Source organism: Athene cunicularia (assembly GCF_003259725.1).
Source record: "Athene cunicularia isolate RWA chromosome 7 unlocalized genomic scaffold, athCun1 chr7_part1, whole genome shotgun sequence".
In the NCBI taxonomy this organism is placed as follows: domain Eukaryota; kingdom Metazoa; phylum Chordata; class Aves; order Strigiformes; family Strigidae; genus Athene; species Athene cunicularia.
Genome location: NW_020799107.1, coordinates 27189906 through 27207040, shown reverse-complemented (window position 1 = coordinate 27207040; position 17135 = coordinate 27189906). Strand labels below are relative to the sequence as shown.

The 17135-nt window shown below is 47.3% G+C and overlaps 1 protein-coding gene across 1 annotated transcript in view; it reads left to right on the top strand.

Moving 5' to 3' along the window:
- The window catches only part of ITGB5 (integrin subunit beta 5), a 56938-nt gene that overhangs the window by 5273 nt on the left and 34530 nt on the right, over positions 1-17135 (top strand). The window contains exons 3-6 of the mRNA XM_026852339.1: positions 548-752; positions 5855-6104; positions 9907-10075; positions 15761-15922. Of these exons, the coding sequence (XP_026708140.1) occupies positions 719-752; positions 5855-6104; positions 9907-10075; positions 15761-15922 (615 nt within the window). The 5' untranslated portion in view covers positions 548-718. The remainder of the gene's footprint in view (positions 1-547; positions 753-5854; positions 6105-9906; positions 10076-15760; positions 15923-17135) is intronic.

The following is a 17135-nucleotide window of genomic DNA, read 5'->3' as shown; positions in this document are numbered from 1 at the left end:
AGAGGTAGCAGCTCCCTGAAGCCACCCAGCATCAGTCTCCAGCTTCACATCTTGACTTGGCTCTCTGGGTTAGTGGGTTTGTCATGCTTCCCTTGGTGCCACCTCCTCATCCACTCTTCTCTCTTTTGCAAAGCTCATTTGAGGTGATGCACATGTGAAAAGTAACAGCTTCTCACCTTTTATTCTTGAAGAGATGGCGGTTGGCTGTAAGGCAGCAAATCAAACATTTTGCCTGGCTTTCTTCATGTGGCCTAAACCAAAGCTGGGAGCAAGTGCTGCTGCTCTGGCTGAGGTGAAAATGCAGGCTTAGCTTTCTGCTGCAATGGTGTATGAGCAAATTAAATTTTCAAATCCTTGCAGAATTTCTTTTTTGGTAGATTCCTTTGAAAGGCTCGAGGCTCAGTGCTTTTGAGTGAACCACCACAAATGACACCAGGTTGTTGTCATCTCCTATTTGCTACAGATACTAGCCTGTCAAAACAAAGCCTGTGCTATGTGATTGATGTTTCTCCCTCCCCTTCCCTTTTGTCTATTCTTCATCCCCCAGGAGTTCAGCAGCACAAAGTCCATCACATCGCGGTGTGACTTCCTGCAGAATCTGATTGCAAACGGTTGTGCTGGAGCCATTGAAAATCCCAGCAGCAGCATCAGCGTGGTGAAGAACGTCCCTCTCAGCAGCAAGGGCTCTGGCCAGACCCACCTAGATGTCACGCAGATCATGCCTCAGAAGGTCGCCTTGAATCTTCGTCCTGGTGAGTCCCCAGCGGCTGTGAGCCATTTGCTGGGGGGTGTGTGGGTGAGAAAGGGTGGCCAGGGCATGCCGAGAGTGTGTTATAGCTCCTGACCTCATAGCCCACTAAAGCAGGTGGCTGCTGGCCCCTTTCACAGCTTGTGCACTTTGGTGCCTCACGAACAGGTTTGGGTCTGATGTGTATGTCCTCCATATGGGAGAGGACACTGCGGTATGTGAAGTCAGTCAAAGCCCACCCACAACTGTTATCAATACTAATCTTAATCCTTGCATGTGTTTAAAAGGAACCTGCTCATCTTAAAAATGTAATGACTGGATGGAAGGAGTTAAAATAACTTTGGATCCTCCACCAAGTTGACAGTGCTTGTCTCGAAACTGAGACAACTCCTTCTATAAATTGGAAACAAAAACGCCTGTCTGTTTTCTGTCAGTACGCAAAAGAGCCATGGGATCAAGGCAGAAGATGGGAGGTTTGAACTTGTGACTCAGGCCTTGGACTGTAGCCAGATCCCTGTTTCATTCCCCTGAGCCATCACTTTTCTTCAATCTCTTCCCTTTTAATTAAAATTAGAAGGGAATGGCTGGACTGAGCCATGTGAGCATGCTTGTTATCAAAAGTTTTTGCGTGATGGGGGAAGCTTTAATGTGGGTTCAGAATTCTTAAAAAAATTTGGCAGCCAATATTTCTGAAGGGGGGGGAAAAAAAAGCTCTTTATTACAAAGTTAAGAAGCAAATATAAAAGCTCAATTCATTATAAGCAATTGGTGTGGGTTTCTAAGGCTTACAGTTTTGTGACAGCTCTCATGAGCATACAGAAAAATGAAATACGATGTTTTGTCCAAGAAAAACAGGAGTTTGAGCTGGTGCTTGTGCTACCAGTGGGCTCCCAGAGCCTACCAGTTTCTGCAGGATTTTTTGTTTTAATGTTATGGGTTGGATAGTTGTCATGTCTCTTAATTAACTCTTTCTCAGCAGTATGACTGCTGTCATCAGCCAGACCCTCAAATGTAAAGAAATTTTGCTTCAAAGCCTTAAAAGCAGATACCTGAGGAAGTCACCACTGGATGTATGGCTAGATACATGGCTTCTGCAACTGAATGTTGCTGATGACACAGGGTTTCCTCCCATAAAGAAAGGGAGTTGTTATTACTCCTGTTTCTTGAGGCAATTCCTGGGCAGAAGGGATTGGCTCAGCTTCCACATCTTGCTTCCTGCAGACCCTCCTTCATGTGCAGTGCCCTCCACACTCAGCAAATTCCCCTTTCCCAATCCCTGGCAGTTCCGCCCAGCTGGAGGCGCAGATGCCCACGGCTCTGGTCTGAGGCAGGGTGTGGGGGTCCATCTCCCTGTGGCTTCCTGGGGGCCACGCTGTCGGATGCTTTGGGCTGCACAGGGCTGGTGTGCTGTTCCTGCCAGCCCTCGCAGGACACCACACGTGTGGCCATCTTCAGTGCTCCCTGGACTGAAAAGCCCTCCAGATCTGGGCTGAGCAGCAGGAATCACCCTGAGGGCCCCCGCAGCGATACCCACGCTGAGCCAGTGAGCTCCCCGCCTTGTGCCCCTCTTGCAGAGTATCAGAGTCACTGCAGGAGGATGGACTTACCTAGATGATTGTAATAGTATCTCCCATTTTTGCTCTCTTTTTGATGTTGGGCTCCACTCTATCTTAGGGCTCATGACTTCCTAAACCCTTGTTGTAGCATCCCCAGTTTAAATTATCCATTAATCCTTGAGTTTAGGAATGGGTTTCACCCTGTGAACCCAAGACAAGAAGGAGACAATGTTGATTTAATTTTGGGCATGAAGGGTGTACTATTTCAAAGATGAACTCACACAGCGGTCTGTGGCAATGGTGATCTTTTATTCTTAGACCACTAAGCAGAAGCAGAAGGGAGTGAATTGTCAATTGTTTGCTGTTCCCACCCAGGCAGTTTGATCTAATTGTCCTGTGGCAGAAGTCACATCCCCAAATCTCTTTGCCCACAGCTAATTTCCAAAGCCCTTAAATTAACAGGGTAGCTTTCAGATCAAGCATTTAGTTTTTATAATATTGCTTTTTAATCTTGGGTCCAACTGTAAAGCGGTGTGTCCTGGTTAAATGAAAAATATGAATAGTGTAAAAGGAATTTAAAAAATTAATAGATGCAACTTGTGTTGCCCATCAAGCTGTAAGCCTCACCAAGCAGAAAAAAAGAGCTTTTCCTGATTAAGAGTGATTGTTGAGTTTGTGTTCTGAAATTGGCCAAAACCAGGTTTTCCAGTTTCTGCACTGCCTCTGTGTGACAGTATCCAAGGAACATTTCTGAATTCAGCACTGAATTTAAAACTTTTCAGTAAAAGCCCTAAGGAGATGATGGTGGTGACGATACATGGGGAAGGAGAGGGCTGGATTATCCCTAGAATTATGAGAGTACTATTGCACAGAGAGTAATAAATTCTTTTGCACTTACATCTACATATATTAGTGATATTTTCTCTGTGATAATGGATTTGTGCAGTTAGGAATGAAAGAACCAGGCCCAGGATCCTGTTATTTTTGGTGCTTCTCAGAGACTAATAAATTCATAACTATTAAGAGAAGAAGGTTTGATCAGAGCATCCCAAATACCTTTTCTGGCACAGGAAATCCCATTTTAGGACCAGCTCCGGAAGAACAGTGTTTTGGAAATGGAAATGTTGGGAAATGTGGAAGGACACATCCTCTTTTTTCTGAAAGGGTTGGGTATTCCAGTGGGAAAAATATGTTGGAATGAAAAAAATAGGCATGGGAATGAATTTTCCTGAAGTTAAACACATTCTTGCAGCTCTGAATTAAAGTCAAGCTTTCAATCATGTTTTGTTACCCTGCAACCAGTGCTAACAGGTTTTGCACTATATAAATGATGTTCTCCTTTGTTCACCCCCCAAAATGCGTGCTGGGTACAGCATTAGGCTCACCTGATTTCACTGAGGCACTTCTTTAGCTTTGTTTACTGTAGGGACAGTTCTGAGTTGCACCCTGCTGTATACTACATTGCAGCACAGTGCTGAGAACGTCCTGCTCCTGCTGGAAAAGAAAGACAGGGACAGTAAGGAGGAATATATATGGCAAGTTTCTTGCTTCCAAAACTGATATCGGGGCAATACCTATGTGTGCGTGTTTGCACGTGGTGCCTCTCACAGCCCTGCCTTTGCCAGGTGGGGTTGTAGCAGATTCCAGGGGGGAGCAACTGCCTGAAAGAAAAGAAGACCTGGCTTGGAAATAACCCATGATCTAAATGTGGGGGGAAAATCATTAAGTAGAGGGAAGGTCTTGGTTTAGGAGCTGTAGGTGACTCCTCTGGTACCCCAGCACGAAGCTGCCTGAGATGCAAAGAGCAGAGCCGGATCTAAACCCTTCACAGCTTTGTTTGCAAAAGAGGCAAGCTCTGACCCTGGTGACGTGCCCTGGGGTGCAGCACCCCAGCTCCTTTGCCGAGGGGGTGGATGCTGCTGGGCCGTAGCAGCTGCTGCAGAGGGCTGGGAGAGGGTGTTTGCTTGCTCCCCGCACACGGGGACGGCTGCAGGAATCGCCTCAAAGCAGATCCTGGAGCCAGGGAGGGTGTTTGGCCCTGTGTGCTGCTCGGCACAGCCTGACCCCAGGTGCCAGGCAGGGCTCCTGCCTCGGGGCTCCAAAGCCCCTCATGCTGTGTCTGGCCAGCACAGCGGTTTGGGGCTGCTGCTGCGGCGTGTTGTTGAGCTGGCAGTGAGTGGGAGCAGCTGTGCTGCTGTGCACAACAAGGAGAACAATGAAATGGTTACAGAAATGTTTTCATAATGCTAAAAAAATGTGCATTAAATTTCTGGGAAGAAGAGGGGAAGTCATGAGTGTGTTGCAGAACCTGCCAGTGCCTAAAGTTCAGCCTCAGCCATGAAGACCTGGGACAGGTGGGCAGGAGGGGGAGCTTGGTCTTGAGAGGATCCGAGTCCCTGGGTCTGAGACCCCACTGAGCTGGAAGAGGGCTGAGGTGGCAGCTGGGAACATGAGATTGCCAAACCAGCCTGGGGTTTGAGAGCGCTGGGGTTTCCATTTAGACCCCTTTCTCAGCAAGGCATAAGGCAAACGTTTGCCACCTCCTCTCTGGTTCCACCGAGATCCATCTGGTGTGAAGTTGACTTCACTTTGAAGCTACTCTACCTTTTCTGAGGTGTGGGCAGTGCCAGCAGTGGCCTTCCTTCCCAGGCACACCTTCTGGAGGGCATCTCTGTTGAAAGTGGTTTGGTGAAGGGGAAGATCAAGGGAAGGGCTTTCCTCTGCTCTTCACATTTGTTCAGCTTGTGACTCAGCCCTGTCAGCTCCTTCCCTCATGTTCATCACTTCAGGAACCTTCATCCCTGCCTCGGTGCTTCCCTGGGTGACCCTAACAAACTTCTGTTTCCAGTTCACTTCCCTTTTGCCCTGCTTTCTCCAGAATCATGATGGCACTACACTTTTTGGGGGAGAGGTTCTTTTCAAAGGTGTTTCTTCTGTGTCTGCTTCAACTTGGCTTTCCTGCACAGCTCAGAGGACATCTTGCATTCATCTCACTCTGGCTGTTTTCTCCTGGCCCTCCTTCCTTTCCTGCTCCACCTCCTTCTCTCTTTTGTGCAGGACTTCTTGGACCATTCCTGGTTTGTTTTACAGATGTACCCAAGTAAGCATGTGCAGGGTCCCTCTTTCAGTAGTCCATGAAACATTTGAGGTTCACTCTGCTTGCTTTTCTTTCCATTTTTCTGGGAAAACACCCGCCCCTGGCCTGTACGCAATTGAGGCAGCAGCATTTTTCATGTGTCCCCCCTTAGACATTCTGTCAGCTGAGGTAGAAAGATATCTCATATCTCCAGAGTAAAACAGAGACATGCACTCCATAGATGTATCTTTTTTCCTGCCAGCCAGTACACTACATAGCTTAAGAGGACCCAAAGTCATTACCTGCTTTCCTGTTAGTCTCCTAAGGGATAGGTTTGGAAAAGCTTTTTCCCCTCACCCTCTTCTTTTGCAAGTGATCTGCTCTGCAGGGGGGAAAAAAAAACCCAACACGGTCTGGATTTTATATGTGCTAGGAGTTTCCTTTTCACTGCTTTCAACTCTTGTGTGTGTGCAGGTGACCAGACCTCCTTCCGAGTTCAGGTTCGGCAAGTGGAGGACTATCCTGTGGACCTCTACTACCTAATGGATCTCTCCCTGTCCATGAATGATGACCTAGATAATATTCGCAATCTGGGGACCAAGCTGGCTGAAGAGATGCGAAAGCTCACTAGCAATTTCCGACTGGGGTTTGGCTCTTTTGTGGACAAAAATATTTCTCCTTTCTCCTACACGGCACCAAGATACCAAAACAATCCCTGCATTGGGTAAGTGGTAGGTGTACCCCAAAGGGACAAGCACTGTGTTTGCACAGAGCCTGGCTGCAATCTTCTCTTCCTATTCTTTCTTTAAATAATGAACCACACTTAAGCTCTGACTTTTGGGAATGCTGGTTAGCCATGGCTGTCACTGTGGTGCTCCAGAGGGATTCAAAATAGGACAGCTTCCAATTTTGCATTGGCTGTTGGGTGATCTCTGCATCTACAGGTGGAAACTGTTCTATCAGGAGCCTGAAGCTATTTTTAAGTACCTGAAGAGGATGCGGGCTTTTTAACAGGCTTTAAGAAAAAGGAGCAAGAGCCAGAAATTCCTGATTTCTGTTCCTAGCTCTGAGTCATAGTTTGGCTTTGAGTAAATCAATTGAGCTCTTTGTCTCCATTTTACAGATAAGGAGACCAAGGTAGCATAAGTCCTTCCCAACAGAAGTGTTTGGGGGAAGTAAGATTTGTGACAGCCTGGAGTTCTTGTAATGTGTTTTGAAAGCGTCAGGCAGGTTTTTTTCATCTTTATTTCTGTGGAAGGAAAGCAGACTGGCAGTTGCAAAAGACACAGATGATGTGGCTTGCTTTGCAGCATATCAGAGCTTTCTTCCTTTTGTAGTGTCTTTGCTAGAGTCTTTTAATTTGATTTTAACTGTTGGAGTTGAGATCAAAACCATTGAACTGGAAATTATGCTGGAGTGAAACAGAGTGTAGTGAAGGATGTTCAGACTCAGATGGGTTTGGCTGTTGGCATGAAAGGATGGATACAGCAGCCAGTGCCCTTCTGGGAGAATGTCACTGTTGTCACTTACCCCCATGGTCCCCATCTTCACCTTATCCATCACTGGGTGCTTTCTAATCATTAAGGACAGAAGGTTAGCACTTTTGAGGCATTCGTGGATACTTACATTGCAAGACCACCATACAGATGGATGCCAAGCTCTGCAAACATGCATCCTTTAAGTTTTCCGTATGAGAGATGGATTAAAGAGAGCTTTCATCAGCTGTGAGTTTCTAGGCCAACTTTTGGCATTGACCAAGCATTTGGCATTTCACTGCACATTGACTGTTGTCCAGACAAAATTATCTGTATTCTTTTTTCACTAGTTCTGTCCAGAGATGAAAATCAAATGGATTTTAACACTGAAAACTCATGCCTTGGCCATGAAGCACAGCCAAAAGTGAACATGCTGACTGAGCTGGGGAGGTGGCTCTGCCACCATGGCACCATACAATATGCTCTTTGTAGCTCTTTCCCCTCAGAAATTTGGCATGGCTTCAGAGGGGTGCTCTCAGTCATCTGTGTCATCCTCAGTCTCCAATCACCCAATCATGTTGCTTGTGGACTGGGGACAGGATTTTTCTCTAGCTGGAGAAATGTTGGAAACTTTAGCTGGTGTGTGATTTAATTGAAGTGACATGGCTTTTGCCAAGTGAAATGTACAGGAGGGGAGGGGTGGAAGAGGAGAAGAAGATGGAGCTGGACACCTCTACAGCAAGGCATTCCTGAAACTGCCGATGCCCCTTCATTAATGTCATCCAGAGCTGTTGCCTCAGCTTTTCCCACCATCATCAGGCTATCTGCATGTCCTTTTGGTTTTACCTGCTTTGGTTGCTTTTGTGTTCATGGGTTACATTAAGCCAGCCTGGTCTTGGGAAACCATTTAGGAAGGATTGCTCAAGGCAGCTCACCTGGTGGGTGCCCCCTTCCAGTTGCTTTCTGTTTCCTCTTCATCCCAACCAGAGGTGCTGGCTCCGGCGGAGTTGCCTTCCCTGCCTGCTCTGCAGGCGGGCTGGTCGCTGCTGCCAGGTGGCTGGCTGATGTGGCAGTGAGGTGCGTTGTCAGGTGTGGGTATGTCTGCAGATATTTCTAGTGTCAGAACAGAGTTCACCCAGTAGCCTGCTCACATCTAAGAAAAGCTCCAAGTAAACATGAGCCAAGGTGGGTGTGTTTTGCCCCTGGTAGAGGCTCTCTCCTTCTCCTCATGTGATGGCTGTTCTGCGGGTCTGGGTGGTGTGTGGTCCTGTTTTTATGCGGGGTCTGGCTGGGATCCCTTGTGCCTCCTCCTCCATCTCACCCCAGCTTGCTGCTCGCCCATGCTTGTGGCTCAGCATACTGGCTGGGACCTCCCAGGGAGCCAGGACGTGGCCTCTCGCAGCTATGCTGTCATTCAAGAGAGATAATATGAAGGAAATAAACACTAAATTTAAAAAGATAAGGAAGGCAGAGGTATTGACTGAACACCTAATTGTCCATCGATCTGCGATACGACTTTTGGAGGTTACAGCCTGAGATAACTCACCCTTGTGTAGTCACTCAGATATCCACTGTCTGTCCTGCTGCTGCCTGCAGCTTCTGCCAGCTAATCTGGAGTGTAAAACAAACAAAAAAGGATTAAATTATACATTTTTATGGGAGGTGGGACCCTATAGCGTGTCAGTGTTTTCTTTCTGCACCAGGGCTCTGGCAAACAGAGCACCCAGATGTATCGTATAGGTTACAGGCTCCTTGCTGAGACCCTGCAGTGCAGGGGTTTCAGACATCGCAAACTCCTTGCTTCAGCCCTGGGTGTGAGCAGGATGCAAGTCTGAACACAGAGCTGATCACAAGGGATGGCTCTAATTGCCAGGCACTCCTGGGGCAGTGGGATCTGCCCCGCGGTTAGGTGTGTTCATGGCTGTGCATGTGGAAATCCCTGCTCTGGGATCCCTTGTGAGGGATTTGAGTTCCCAGCAGCAGTAAATCTTAAATACTCCTTTGTGTAAAAAGCTTCTTACAACTTACCCCTAGTGGGTCATGTGTCAGCAGAGGCCTTTAATTGTTCTCCAGGTTTTATCTTTGAAGATAAGAGTGAACCAGTGCTTGCCCAACTCCTTTTTAAACATATTTTTTTCTTAACCCTTCTTGTTCCTCTCCCTTGCACTGATTTCCCACACCATGGGAGCTGCTCTGCTGAGCACTCCGGGCCACGTGGTGAGCACCAAAGTTGCCTCCTGATAGTTTTGTATGGAAAAAGCTTTCCTGGTAGCCTGCCGAAGCATTTCTCTGCCTTAGGTGCCACTTGTGCCTTTCTGCTCCAGTGGTGCTCTGGAAAGCAGAGATGGTGTTTGCTTACCAGCTTGCAGGAAGAGTGGGAGGATGCAGGAGCTGGTGTTAGTTATTAACACATCTTGTGTTAGGCAATTGCCACGTGCCCAGTGACATGTAGTGGGTGAGGGGTGGCATGTATTGCTAAGAAAACTGGATGACAGAGTGAAAATGCATATTGAAAATAGGGGAAAAGTAGCTATCAGCAGTGATGCTCCTGCGTGGTGCCCTTTGACACCAGCCCACCGGTTCTGCAGGCATGGGGCACGGCTCACACCACCCTCCTGGGCTGCTGAGGAGGGTGGCTCTGACAAAACACACCCTCCACATCACTGTGGTCACATCCTGCACTGCAGATTCCCAGTGTGAAAACTGCTTTAAGGGTGCAGAAACTGCAGAGCTGCATGACCCTGGGTGGGCTGGTGTGTGGTCTCCACTCACACCTTACATGGAGAGATGTTCAGTCCTGGTGAGATCTTTGGAGACTTCAGCTGTTCAAAGCCTCTGGGGGAAAACAAACAAACAAACAAAGGGCTCCGTGGTAGGGTTTTTCAGATAAATAGCCAGAAATTGAAGTGTCGAAAATATGAAGCCCTGTGAAAGTATTCAACCTTTCTGAACAGAAGTTTGGAGACCAACATGGTAAAGCTGGTGACTTCTGCAGCTCTTGGCTGCTGGTGTGGTTCCTCCCAGCTGATCACTCCTCTGTTCCTCCTGCAGTTACAAGCTGTTCCCCAGCTGTGTCCCATCCTTTGGCTTCCGCCACCTCTTGTCCCTAACGGATAAAGTCGACCGTTTCAATGAAGAAGTTCAGAAACAGAAAGTTTCCCGCAACCGTGATGCTCCAGAGGGTGGTTTCGATGCAATTTTGCAGGCTGCTGTGTGCAAGGTGAGTTGTTCTGATTTCTGGGGTTTTAAAGCAGAGCAAAAGAAGAGGAGGTTTCTTCTGCTCTGTTCTTGGACCAGGGTAAGGCTTCAGTATGCCATTTCCTGGAAGTAACTACTAAATTTTTCTTGCAGAAACCATGAAAAATGCCTTGAAAAGGCTACTGTTTTCATACGTTTTGTCCACGAACATCCAAAGAATGTTTTTCTAGTTTAAAGGGGTAAAAAAGGAGCTTTTGAAAATGCAAATTTAGGGCTGAGATTTCGTCACATGGTTAGAGTTGTAAGTTCTGATCCCTGAGCACCTGGGACAAAATCCTTTAAGATTCATGTACACCCGTGTGCAACAAGCACTGTGTGTTGGCTCAATGCATTTCTTAAGTGTGTGTCAAACACGTCTTGCAGCAGTTGACCCATGTTGAGGGTTGGAGGCGGTTCCTACTGCTTGTACCTGCCCGCTTTCTGTGTGGAGCTGGATGATCCCACCTCGGGTGCTGATAGCCTGCTCTCCCTCTTTGTCAGCAACACTGGAGCTGTTAGCAGTAATTAAAGACAGAGTTCATTAGCTTGGTGCCATGTTATCCATGTCCTTAGGGTTTTTGGAGATGTTCACTTGAAGATCTTTCTGGAACAATTAGGTAGGCTGCTCCATATCCCTCTATGTATCAGGGATGGAAGTGTTTCCTCCCCTCCACCATGTGGCTGAGCTTCACCAGGGACAACTCCAGTTGTCTTTTCCCCTTTTGACATGCAGTTTGGATTTTGATTGCTCGAGTCTTGCATATTCCTTTGGTTGAGTGTGTTTTCTTCTGGGTCTGGATTCTGTGAGCCAGGAGATAGGCATCGTCTGCAGGAGTGATGGGATGCAGGCTTGTGGGAAATGAGATCTGGGTTGGTTTCATTTATGCTTCATGCTTTCAGCAGGACTGAACCTGCCTCATCGGATCTGATGGCACCCAACAGTCATCTTCCCTCTCCCATCCTGGCACAAGATGATGTTGACACAACTACAGTGCTGCTCCCAATACTCGTCTGGGCATAAAGTGCTTCTCAGTTTTGGAGAGGTGGCTCTCGTGGTTAGAGTAGATATATCTCAGGGTGGTGACTTGGTTGTGCCACCCACCGTGGGGTTTTTTTCAGTCTCTTCCACCACTTTATTGCAAAAATGGGACAGTTTTTCCCTACAGTGCAAAATACTGCAATATGTATCACAAGGGCTCACTTTGGAGGTGTTGGTGGAAGGCAGGAGACCTGCAAGATATTTCCTGCACATTTGTGCTAGTCTCAAACTGTTGGTAAGGACAAAAATCTTTAACTGTCATTTTTGAGTGTACAGCCTGGTCCCTTCTGTATTCAGAAAGTGAATTTAGTTGCTGGCACCGTCTAAATTCAGGACTGAGCAACATCTAGGAAGAGTGAGCAGGGGTGTGTGTGTGCGCTTACATGGCTCTTGGCATGATGTGGCAGGTCATGACAGAGGAATTTCTGCAGCCGCAGCAGTTAATTAATTGCTGGAGCTCAGGTGTGGGAACGAAAGTGCATGGGACCGGTGTGCAAGGCAGGAGAACCGGCTGCACCATAACTCACGCTGCCTTGGCAGCCCCTTGCTGTGGGTGGAGCAGCTGCCTGCTGATTGCAGGCATGAGCAGCAAAGGCTTTGTCTGACCAGAGTTAAAATAGCCAAAATTTTGGGCCAACTGACTGACCTCCTAAGTTCTGTAACTGAAATGGGAGCTCAGTGATTAATTTCCCTTGAGCTGGCCATGGCTGTGGGTTGTGGTGGGTTTAGCACTGTCGAGGCGAGTGAAAGTCACAGACATCTGGGGTGGCAGTGGAGTTCTGCTTCCTGATGAGGATGCTCTTTGCTGCAATGAACGGTGCTTTGTATCCAGCCGTGATTAATGAAGTATTGTGGGGACTAAACCCTACACAGACAGTAGTTTCTAGTAACTCAGGAGCTATTTTCCCCCAGTTCAGGGAGAGAAGCATACAGACACCTTGGTGACTTCTGAAGTGGGTTTCCTTATCATTACTGTGGTACCTCACTGCATCTCGCTGGCATCCTCCATTTTTTTCCAGTTTTCACCCTCTACCATATTCAAATCCCAATATTTGGGGCAGTTACGACCTGAGAAAGCCCCCTGACTTCAGGGTAATGCAGCATATTGACCATGGAGTACCTGGTGCTTAGCAGCAGAGTCTGAGACATCAAGAGGGACGTCCTGGGGAGAGCTGGGCATGGCATGGCAGAGCCTTGCTGTTTCCAAGCCACAGTGTCCAAGTGTGGTCTTCTCCTCCCCTTCAAGCGCTGAGGTGTCAGAAACAATACCTACTCTGTAGACTAGGTATTTTTATACTGTAATTCATATCAAGCATTTCTTCTGCATGAGGTGTCTAAGAGCTCTGTAACACTCAAGTCATTTTTTGGCCTGGTTTTCAACCCAAGGAGTGGGGGAAAGTTTGTATAGCTAATACAGACTAATGAGCAGGCCCAGAGTTTGGCTCCTTTCTGAAAGATGAAGATATGGTAAATGTTATTCTAGAGGCAATGAAAGAGCCAGAGACAATAAGCCTTTATCCTGATGCTAAAATGGCAAGCCAGTAATATTAATCAACCTTCTGTAATTACATTTTCCATTTGCAGTATTTTGGTTTTCTGCCATTCTTTAAGTGCAAGCATCATATGGCTTGGTGTTATGTATAAGTTTCGGATCTTATATACTAAGATGCAGCAAAGAGATAATGCTGGATTAGGAAATAATATGTCTTTTGAAATAGTTTTGATTAGTGCTTACTAGACAGTGGTACATGAAGATGGCCAAGAAGTCTGGGAGACACTGAGGTGCCTTTCAGAGCTATGCAAAACAAAGGAGGTTTGGGGTTTTAATCTCTAGGCATACTTGCCTTGCACCTATATTTTTCTTGCTTGCAAGAAGGTCTGCACCTGGAAACTGATGGGGTTTTAGACAATTGATGAATCCAGGGGGATCTCCTGGCAGTTGATGTCTTGACAATAGAACCACTTTTATTCGGTGCTCAAAGCATAAATTTATATATTTATGTCAGGCTTGGAAATACTGATGCAGGGTTTTGTAGCCTTTTCAATAGGATTTGGAGGGCTGTGCTGTGCTGAGACAGCTATGGCCATTTTGCCAGTTGCTGTTGGCTGTAAGGAGTGAGAAGTTGGTCTTTTGGGATACAGAAGGCAACTGCAGCTTGTCGTAGGAGGAGGGGCAGGATCCATAGTGTGCCCAGCCACGGGGAGACACGTCTTCCCACTTTGCTTTGGGTCAGGTTCCACCCCTGCTTACAAAATCCTTTATATCCCATGAGGATCAAAAACCAGATGAGGGGGCAGACGTCAGTGCAGGTTTTTTTGTTCAACAGTCCCAGTCCAGTAAAAATAAATTAAAGTTTCTTTGGTTATTTGTTTTAAACAGAGCAGAGTGCTGCTCTGGGTTTCGTGGTGGAAACTGCGTGCAGAAGAGCTGTATTTTCCAGCGCCTGGAAGCCGTTGGCGGAGGCAGCATGAGATGCGGTGGCTCCTTGGTGTGCCGACCTCTCCGGGTGCTTTTTCCATAGGTCTCCAGCTCTTTCAGTGTGGCGTCAGCACTGGCTTGACCACCCCATCTGAGACACCCTCATCCAATGCTCCAAGGCATGCTCTCAGTGCCCAGAAATTGGCATGGAAACTGTGGGTGCTTGTTGCTTTTAGGAAGCAAGTTCCTGAACTGAGCATCCAAAGCAGTTTTGATATTGTTTATGTGGGAAACAAGCATGTGTCAGAGGCACAGAGAGTTTGCCTGCAAAGGGGTGGTTAGCCCTTGATTTAAAGGTGGGCTAGCAGGCAGGTTAACAGCAGCATCACCCTTGAAGTAGCTTTGTAACTGCTGCTTGAATGCAGTTCATTTTCTTTGTGTGTAGAGCATTTCTAAGGAAATGAAACTCAGATTAATCCTTTTAATCTCTTTGAGAGTTTCTTGGCCTCAATCATTAAAAAAAAAAAATAAATCATCTTTGGATATGTAGAGAAAAGTGAACTGGATGAGCTTCTACCTGGTGGCTGAGTAGACCGAGAACTGCCTCTTGCATTGTTGGAGCTGTAATCACTTTTGGGTTGAGTTCTTAAGAAATTACATTTTGGCATGGAGATTTTGCCTTTTGTCCAGTGGGGTCAGTTCAGGAATGACTCTGCCTTCCCAGAGCAGAAAAGTGCTCATTGCATACTGAGCTGGACTGTAATGTGCTGGTACATGGCAAAGGCTATATGTTGCCAAAGATTTCTTCCTATGGCCTTATTTGCATTGTGTGGGTCTTTAAAATGCCATTAAAGAAAAAATATCTTCTGCAGTAGGGAGGAAAAGGAAATCTACTCCGGAATGGTGTCCCTGAAGCAAGAGTTATTTATCGGAACTATCAGCAGGCTTTGGGCAATGACTCACATTTGGAGGCAAAAATTGCACTGGCAGCCATGATTCCACATCCTTCTGCTTGCACTGCCCTCTTGCTCTGTCCACGCCAGCGCTTTCCATAGGAAGCATCTTTGCAGCCAGGCTGCAGCAGTTTGTAGGCTATCATGTTAATATAAAACAAGGCAGATATCAGATTTTGCTGAATAAGCTGAGCAGTAAGCTCTGAAGGACTTGGGTATATTCATCTGCAATGTGTTCCCATCAGTAAGCTTTTACCAGCTTTTCCCTCCTCCCTTCCCAAGGAATTGTGCTGTGCTGCTCTGAGCTGGGGACGGGCAGGATGCTGGATGTGTGTGAGGAGGGAAGGCGAGGGGAAGATCTGGGAGATGGGGCTTTCTGGCTCCGGTCTGTGCCGCGGCAGGATCTCTGCCAGGGTTGGCAGGCAGGACCTGAGCCCGCCTGGCTTGGCATGAGCTGGCAGTGGGAACAGCCAGCAAGCGCAGGGGAGTGTACTGCAGCACTATGGTTTCTAAAAATTTCCTTTGGGCTGCTCTGTTTCCCTCCACATCCATTTCTACAAACAACCTCAGTGTGCTGTTGTAGGCACAGATCTTCTCAGACTGATGCAAATCTGGAAACCTGTGGAAGCTCGTGGGAGGGAAACATTATCCAGTAAATGTTATCCCTTTATTTGGAAAAACAATCTATCCCTGCATCTCTCTCCATGGTGAATAATGTCTGGTCCTTGCACAGAATGCTTGTGCATGCACATGGGCGCACCAAAGCCAGTCCTCTCGGGCAGGGACCTCGCTGTGTGTCACAGCTCAGAAACAGCCTTTACGAGTGGGTGGTAATGAAACTGCTGAGCAGGGTGGATATTGCAGCTCTCGCAGTTGCCTTGCCCACTCCACAGAGCTGAGGAAATAAGGTCAGATTAAATGTGTGTGGAGGAATTTGGCAGGTCTCCTTTGGCTATAAAAGCAGCTGAAATTCTTATTCTTGGATCTGGGTAGAGAAGGTCTGGTGGACAGTCCACATACCTCCTCATGCCTTTTTAAGTAAGTGTGCTGGAAGGAGATATTGAGAAATGCTAGATGGGCCCCTGACATCTTGTTTTCTTACCAGGATGGGTGGACAGGAGCACGGTGCTCTTCTGGTTAGTGTTAATGGGTCTGCTGCTGGATGGGTGCATGGCTGGGACCCTGTGCAGGGCGAGGGGCAAAGCGTGGGCTTAGTAGTGGCAGACTGGCTGTCTCACGGGGTTTGTTTTCCCCCAGGAGAAGATCGGCTGGCGTAAGGAGGCGTCTCACCTGCTGGTCTTCACAACGGATGACGTGCCCCACATAGCCCTGGATGGAAAGCTGGGAGGGCTGGTGCAGCCCCACGATGGCCAGTGCCACCTGAATGAAGCCAATGAGTACAGCGCGTCCAGCCAGCTGGTGAGGGGGGATACGGGGGCCCAGCCCTCAGAGACCTCGGGGTGTTGGTGGACCTCTCCGGAGACCAGCCACCTCCAACTCCAGCAACCTTTGGCAAACACACTCTCTGACCAGTGTGGTTTCACCTGATCCTGCAGTTTGCAAATAAAATTTGCAGTTCCCCTTGGGCATCCCCCCACAGTGAATGCTCTGTGATGCTCTAAAGATGAGTTAGGAGTTTAGTGAGTTCTTTCAGGGCTCATTGCAAAGGAGGGAAAAGTAATTTGGTGTCCTGAAGAGCATTAGAATTTGCCTGAAAAATGCAGAGAAAACATAAAATATGTCATCCTTTTTCTAAAATGTCCAGTGGACTGTCAGCTTTTCCCTGGTGACGCTGAGTCTACCTTGATGTGGCTACACTAGCAAGCACAACAGGACACTCCCCTTATTCATAGCCTTTGAGCACAATGCTAACATATGTCTTAGTAATAAATAGACAAACTGGCCCTTTTTAAAAATTTAAACTCAGTGGAGGAAACTTTTTGGGTGAAAGAGCACTTGCCTGCTGCCTCATTATCACATCCTTCTGCAGAAGGGTGCTTTATTCAGCAGACCACAAGCATTACTTATGATTTTTGTTCCTGTATGGATGTCACCTTGTAAAGGGAAGTCTTTCTGGATAAAAGCTAGGATCCTCGGAGAAAACCTCTTTCCACCCACCTAAGCAAGCATATGCATGCTGGAGGGCAGTCCCCGTACTGACATGGGGTTATACTGCGGAGCTGGTGGGAGGATGCTGCCTTGGTGTTCCCACATTTAAGTCTTGGAGGTTCCCAATCAGCCCTCCAGTCTGCAAGTAAACAAGGTGTTTTTATCTGATAACAGCACTACAGAAGAAGTCTGGGATTTTAAACTCAAGCTGGTGTCTTGAAAGTGAGCCCCAGTTCATTATTTTGTTGCTTGTAGGTAACTGGAGCAGTATATTCCTGCTATCCTCTCTGTCTGGGAAGCCTGCAGAATTAAAGAGCTTATTGTAATCTCCTTATGGTTCCAGTATGCAGAAAGAGCAGGCAATGGATGTTCCTGCTTTGGAAGAAAAATCATACATTTCCATTTACTCCAGTTCTAGATTTCTCTGCCTCACAGCCTTGGAGACAGCAGCCAGCTTATTACACATGTGCATCTGCTGATGGCAAAGCAGAAAGAGGAAAGAAATCCAGCGTTTCAGGTGTTG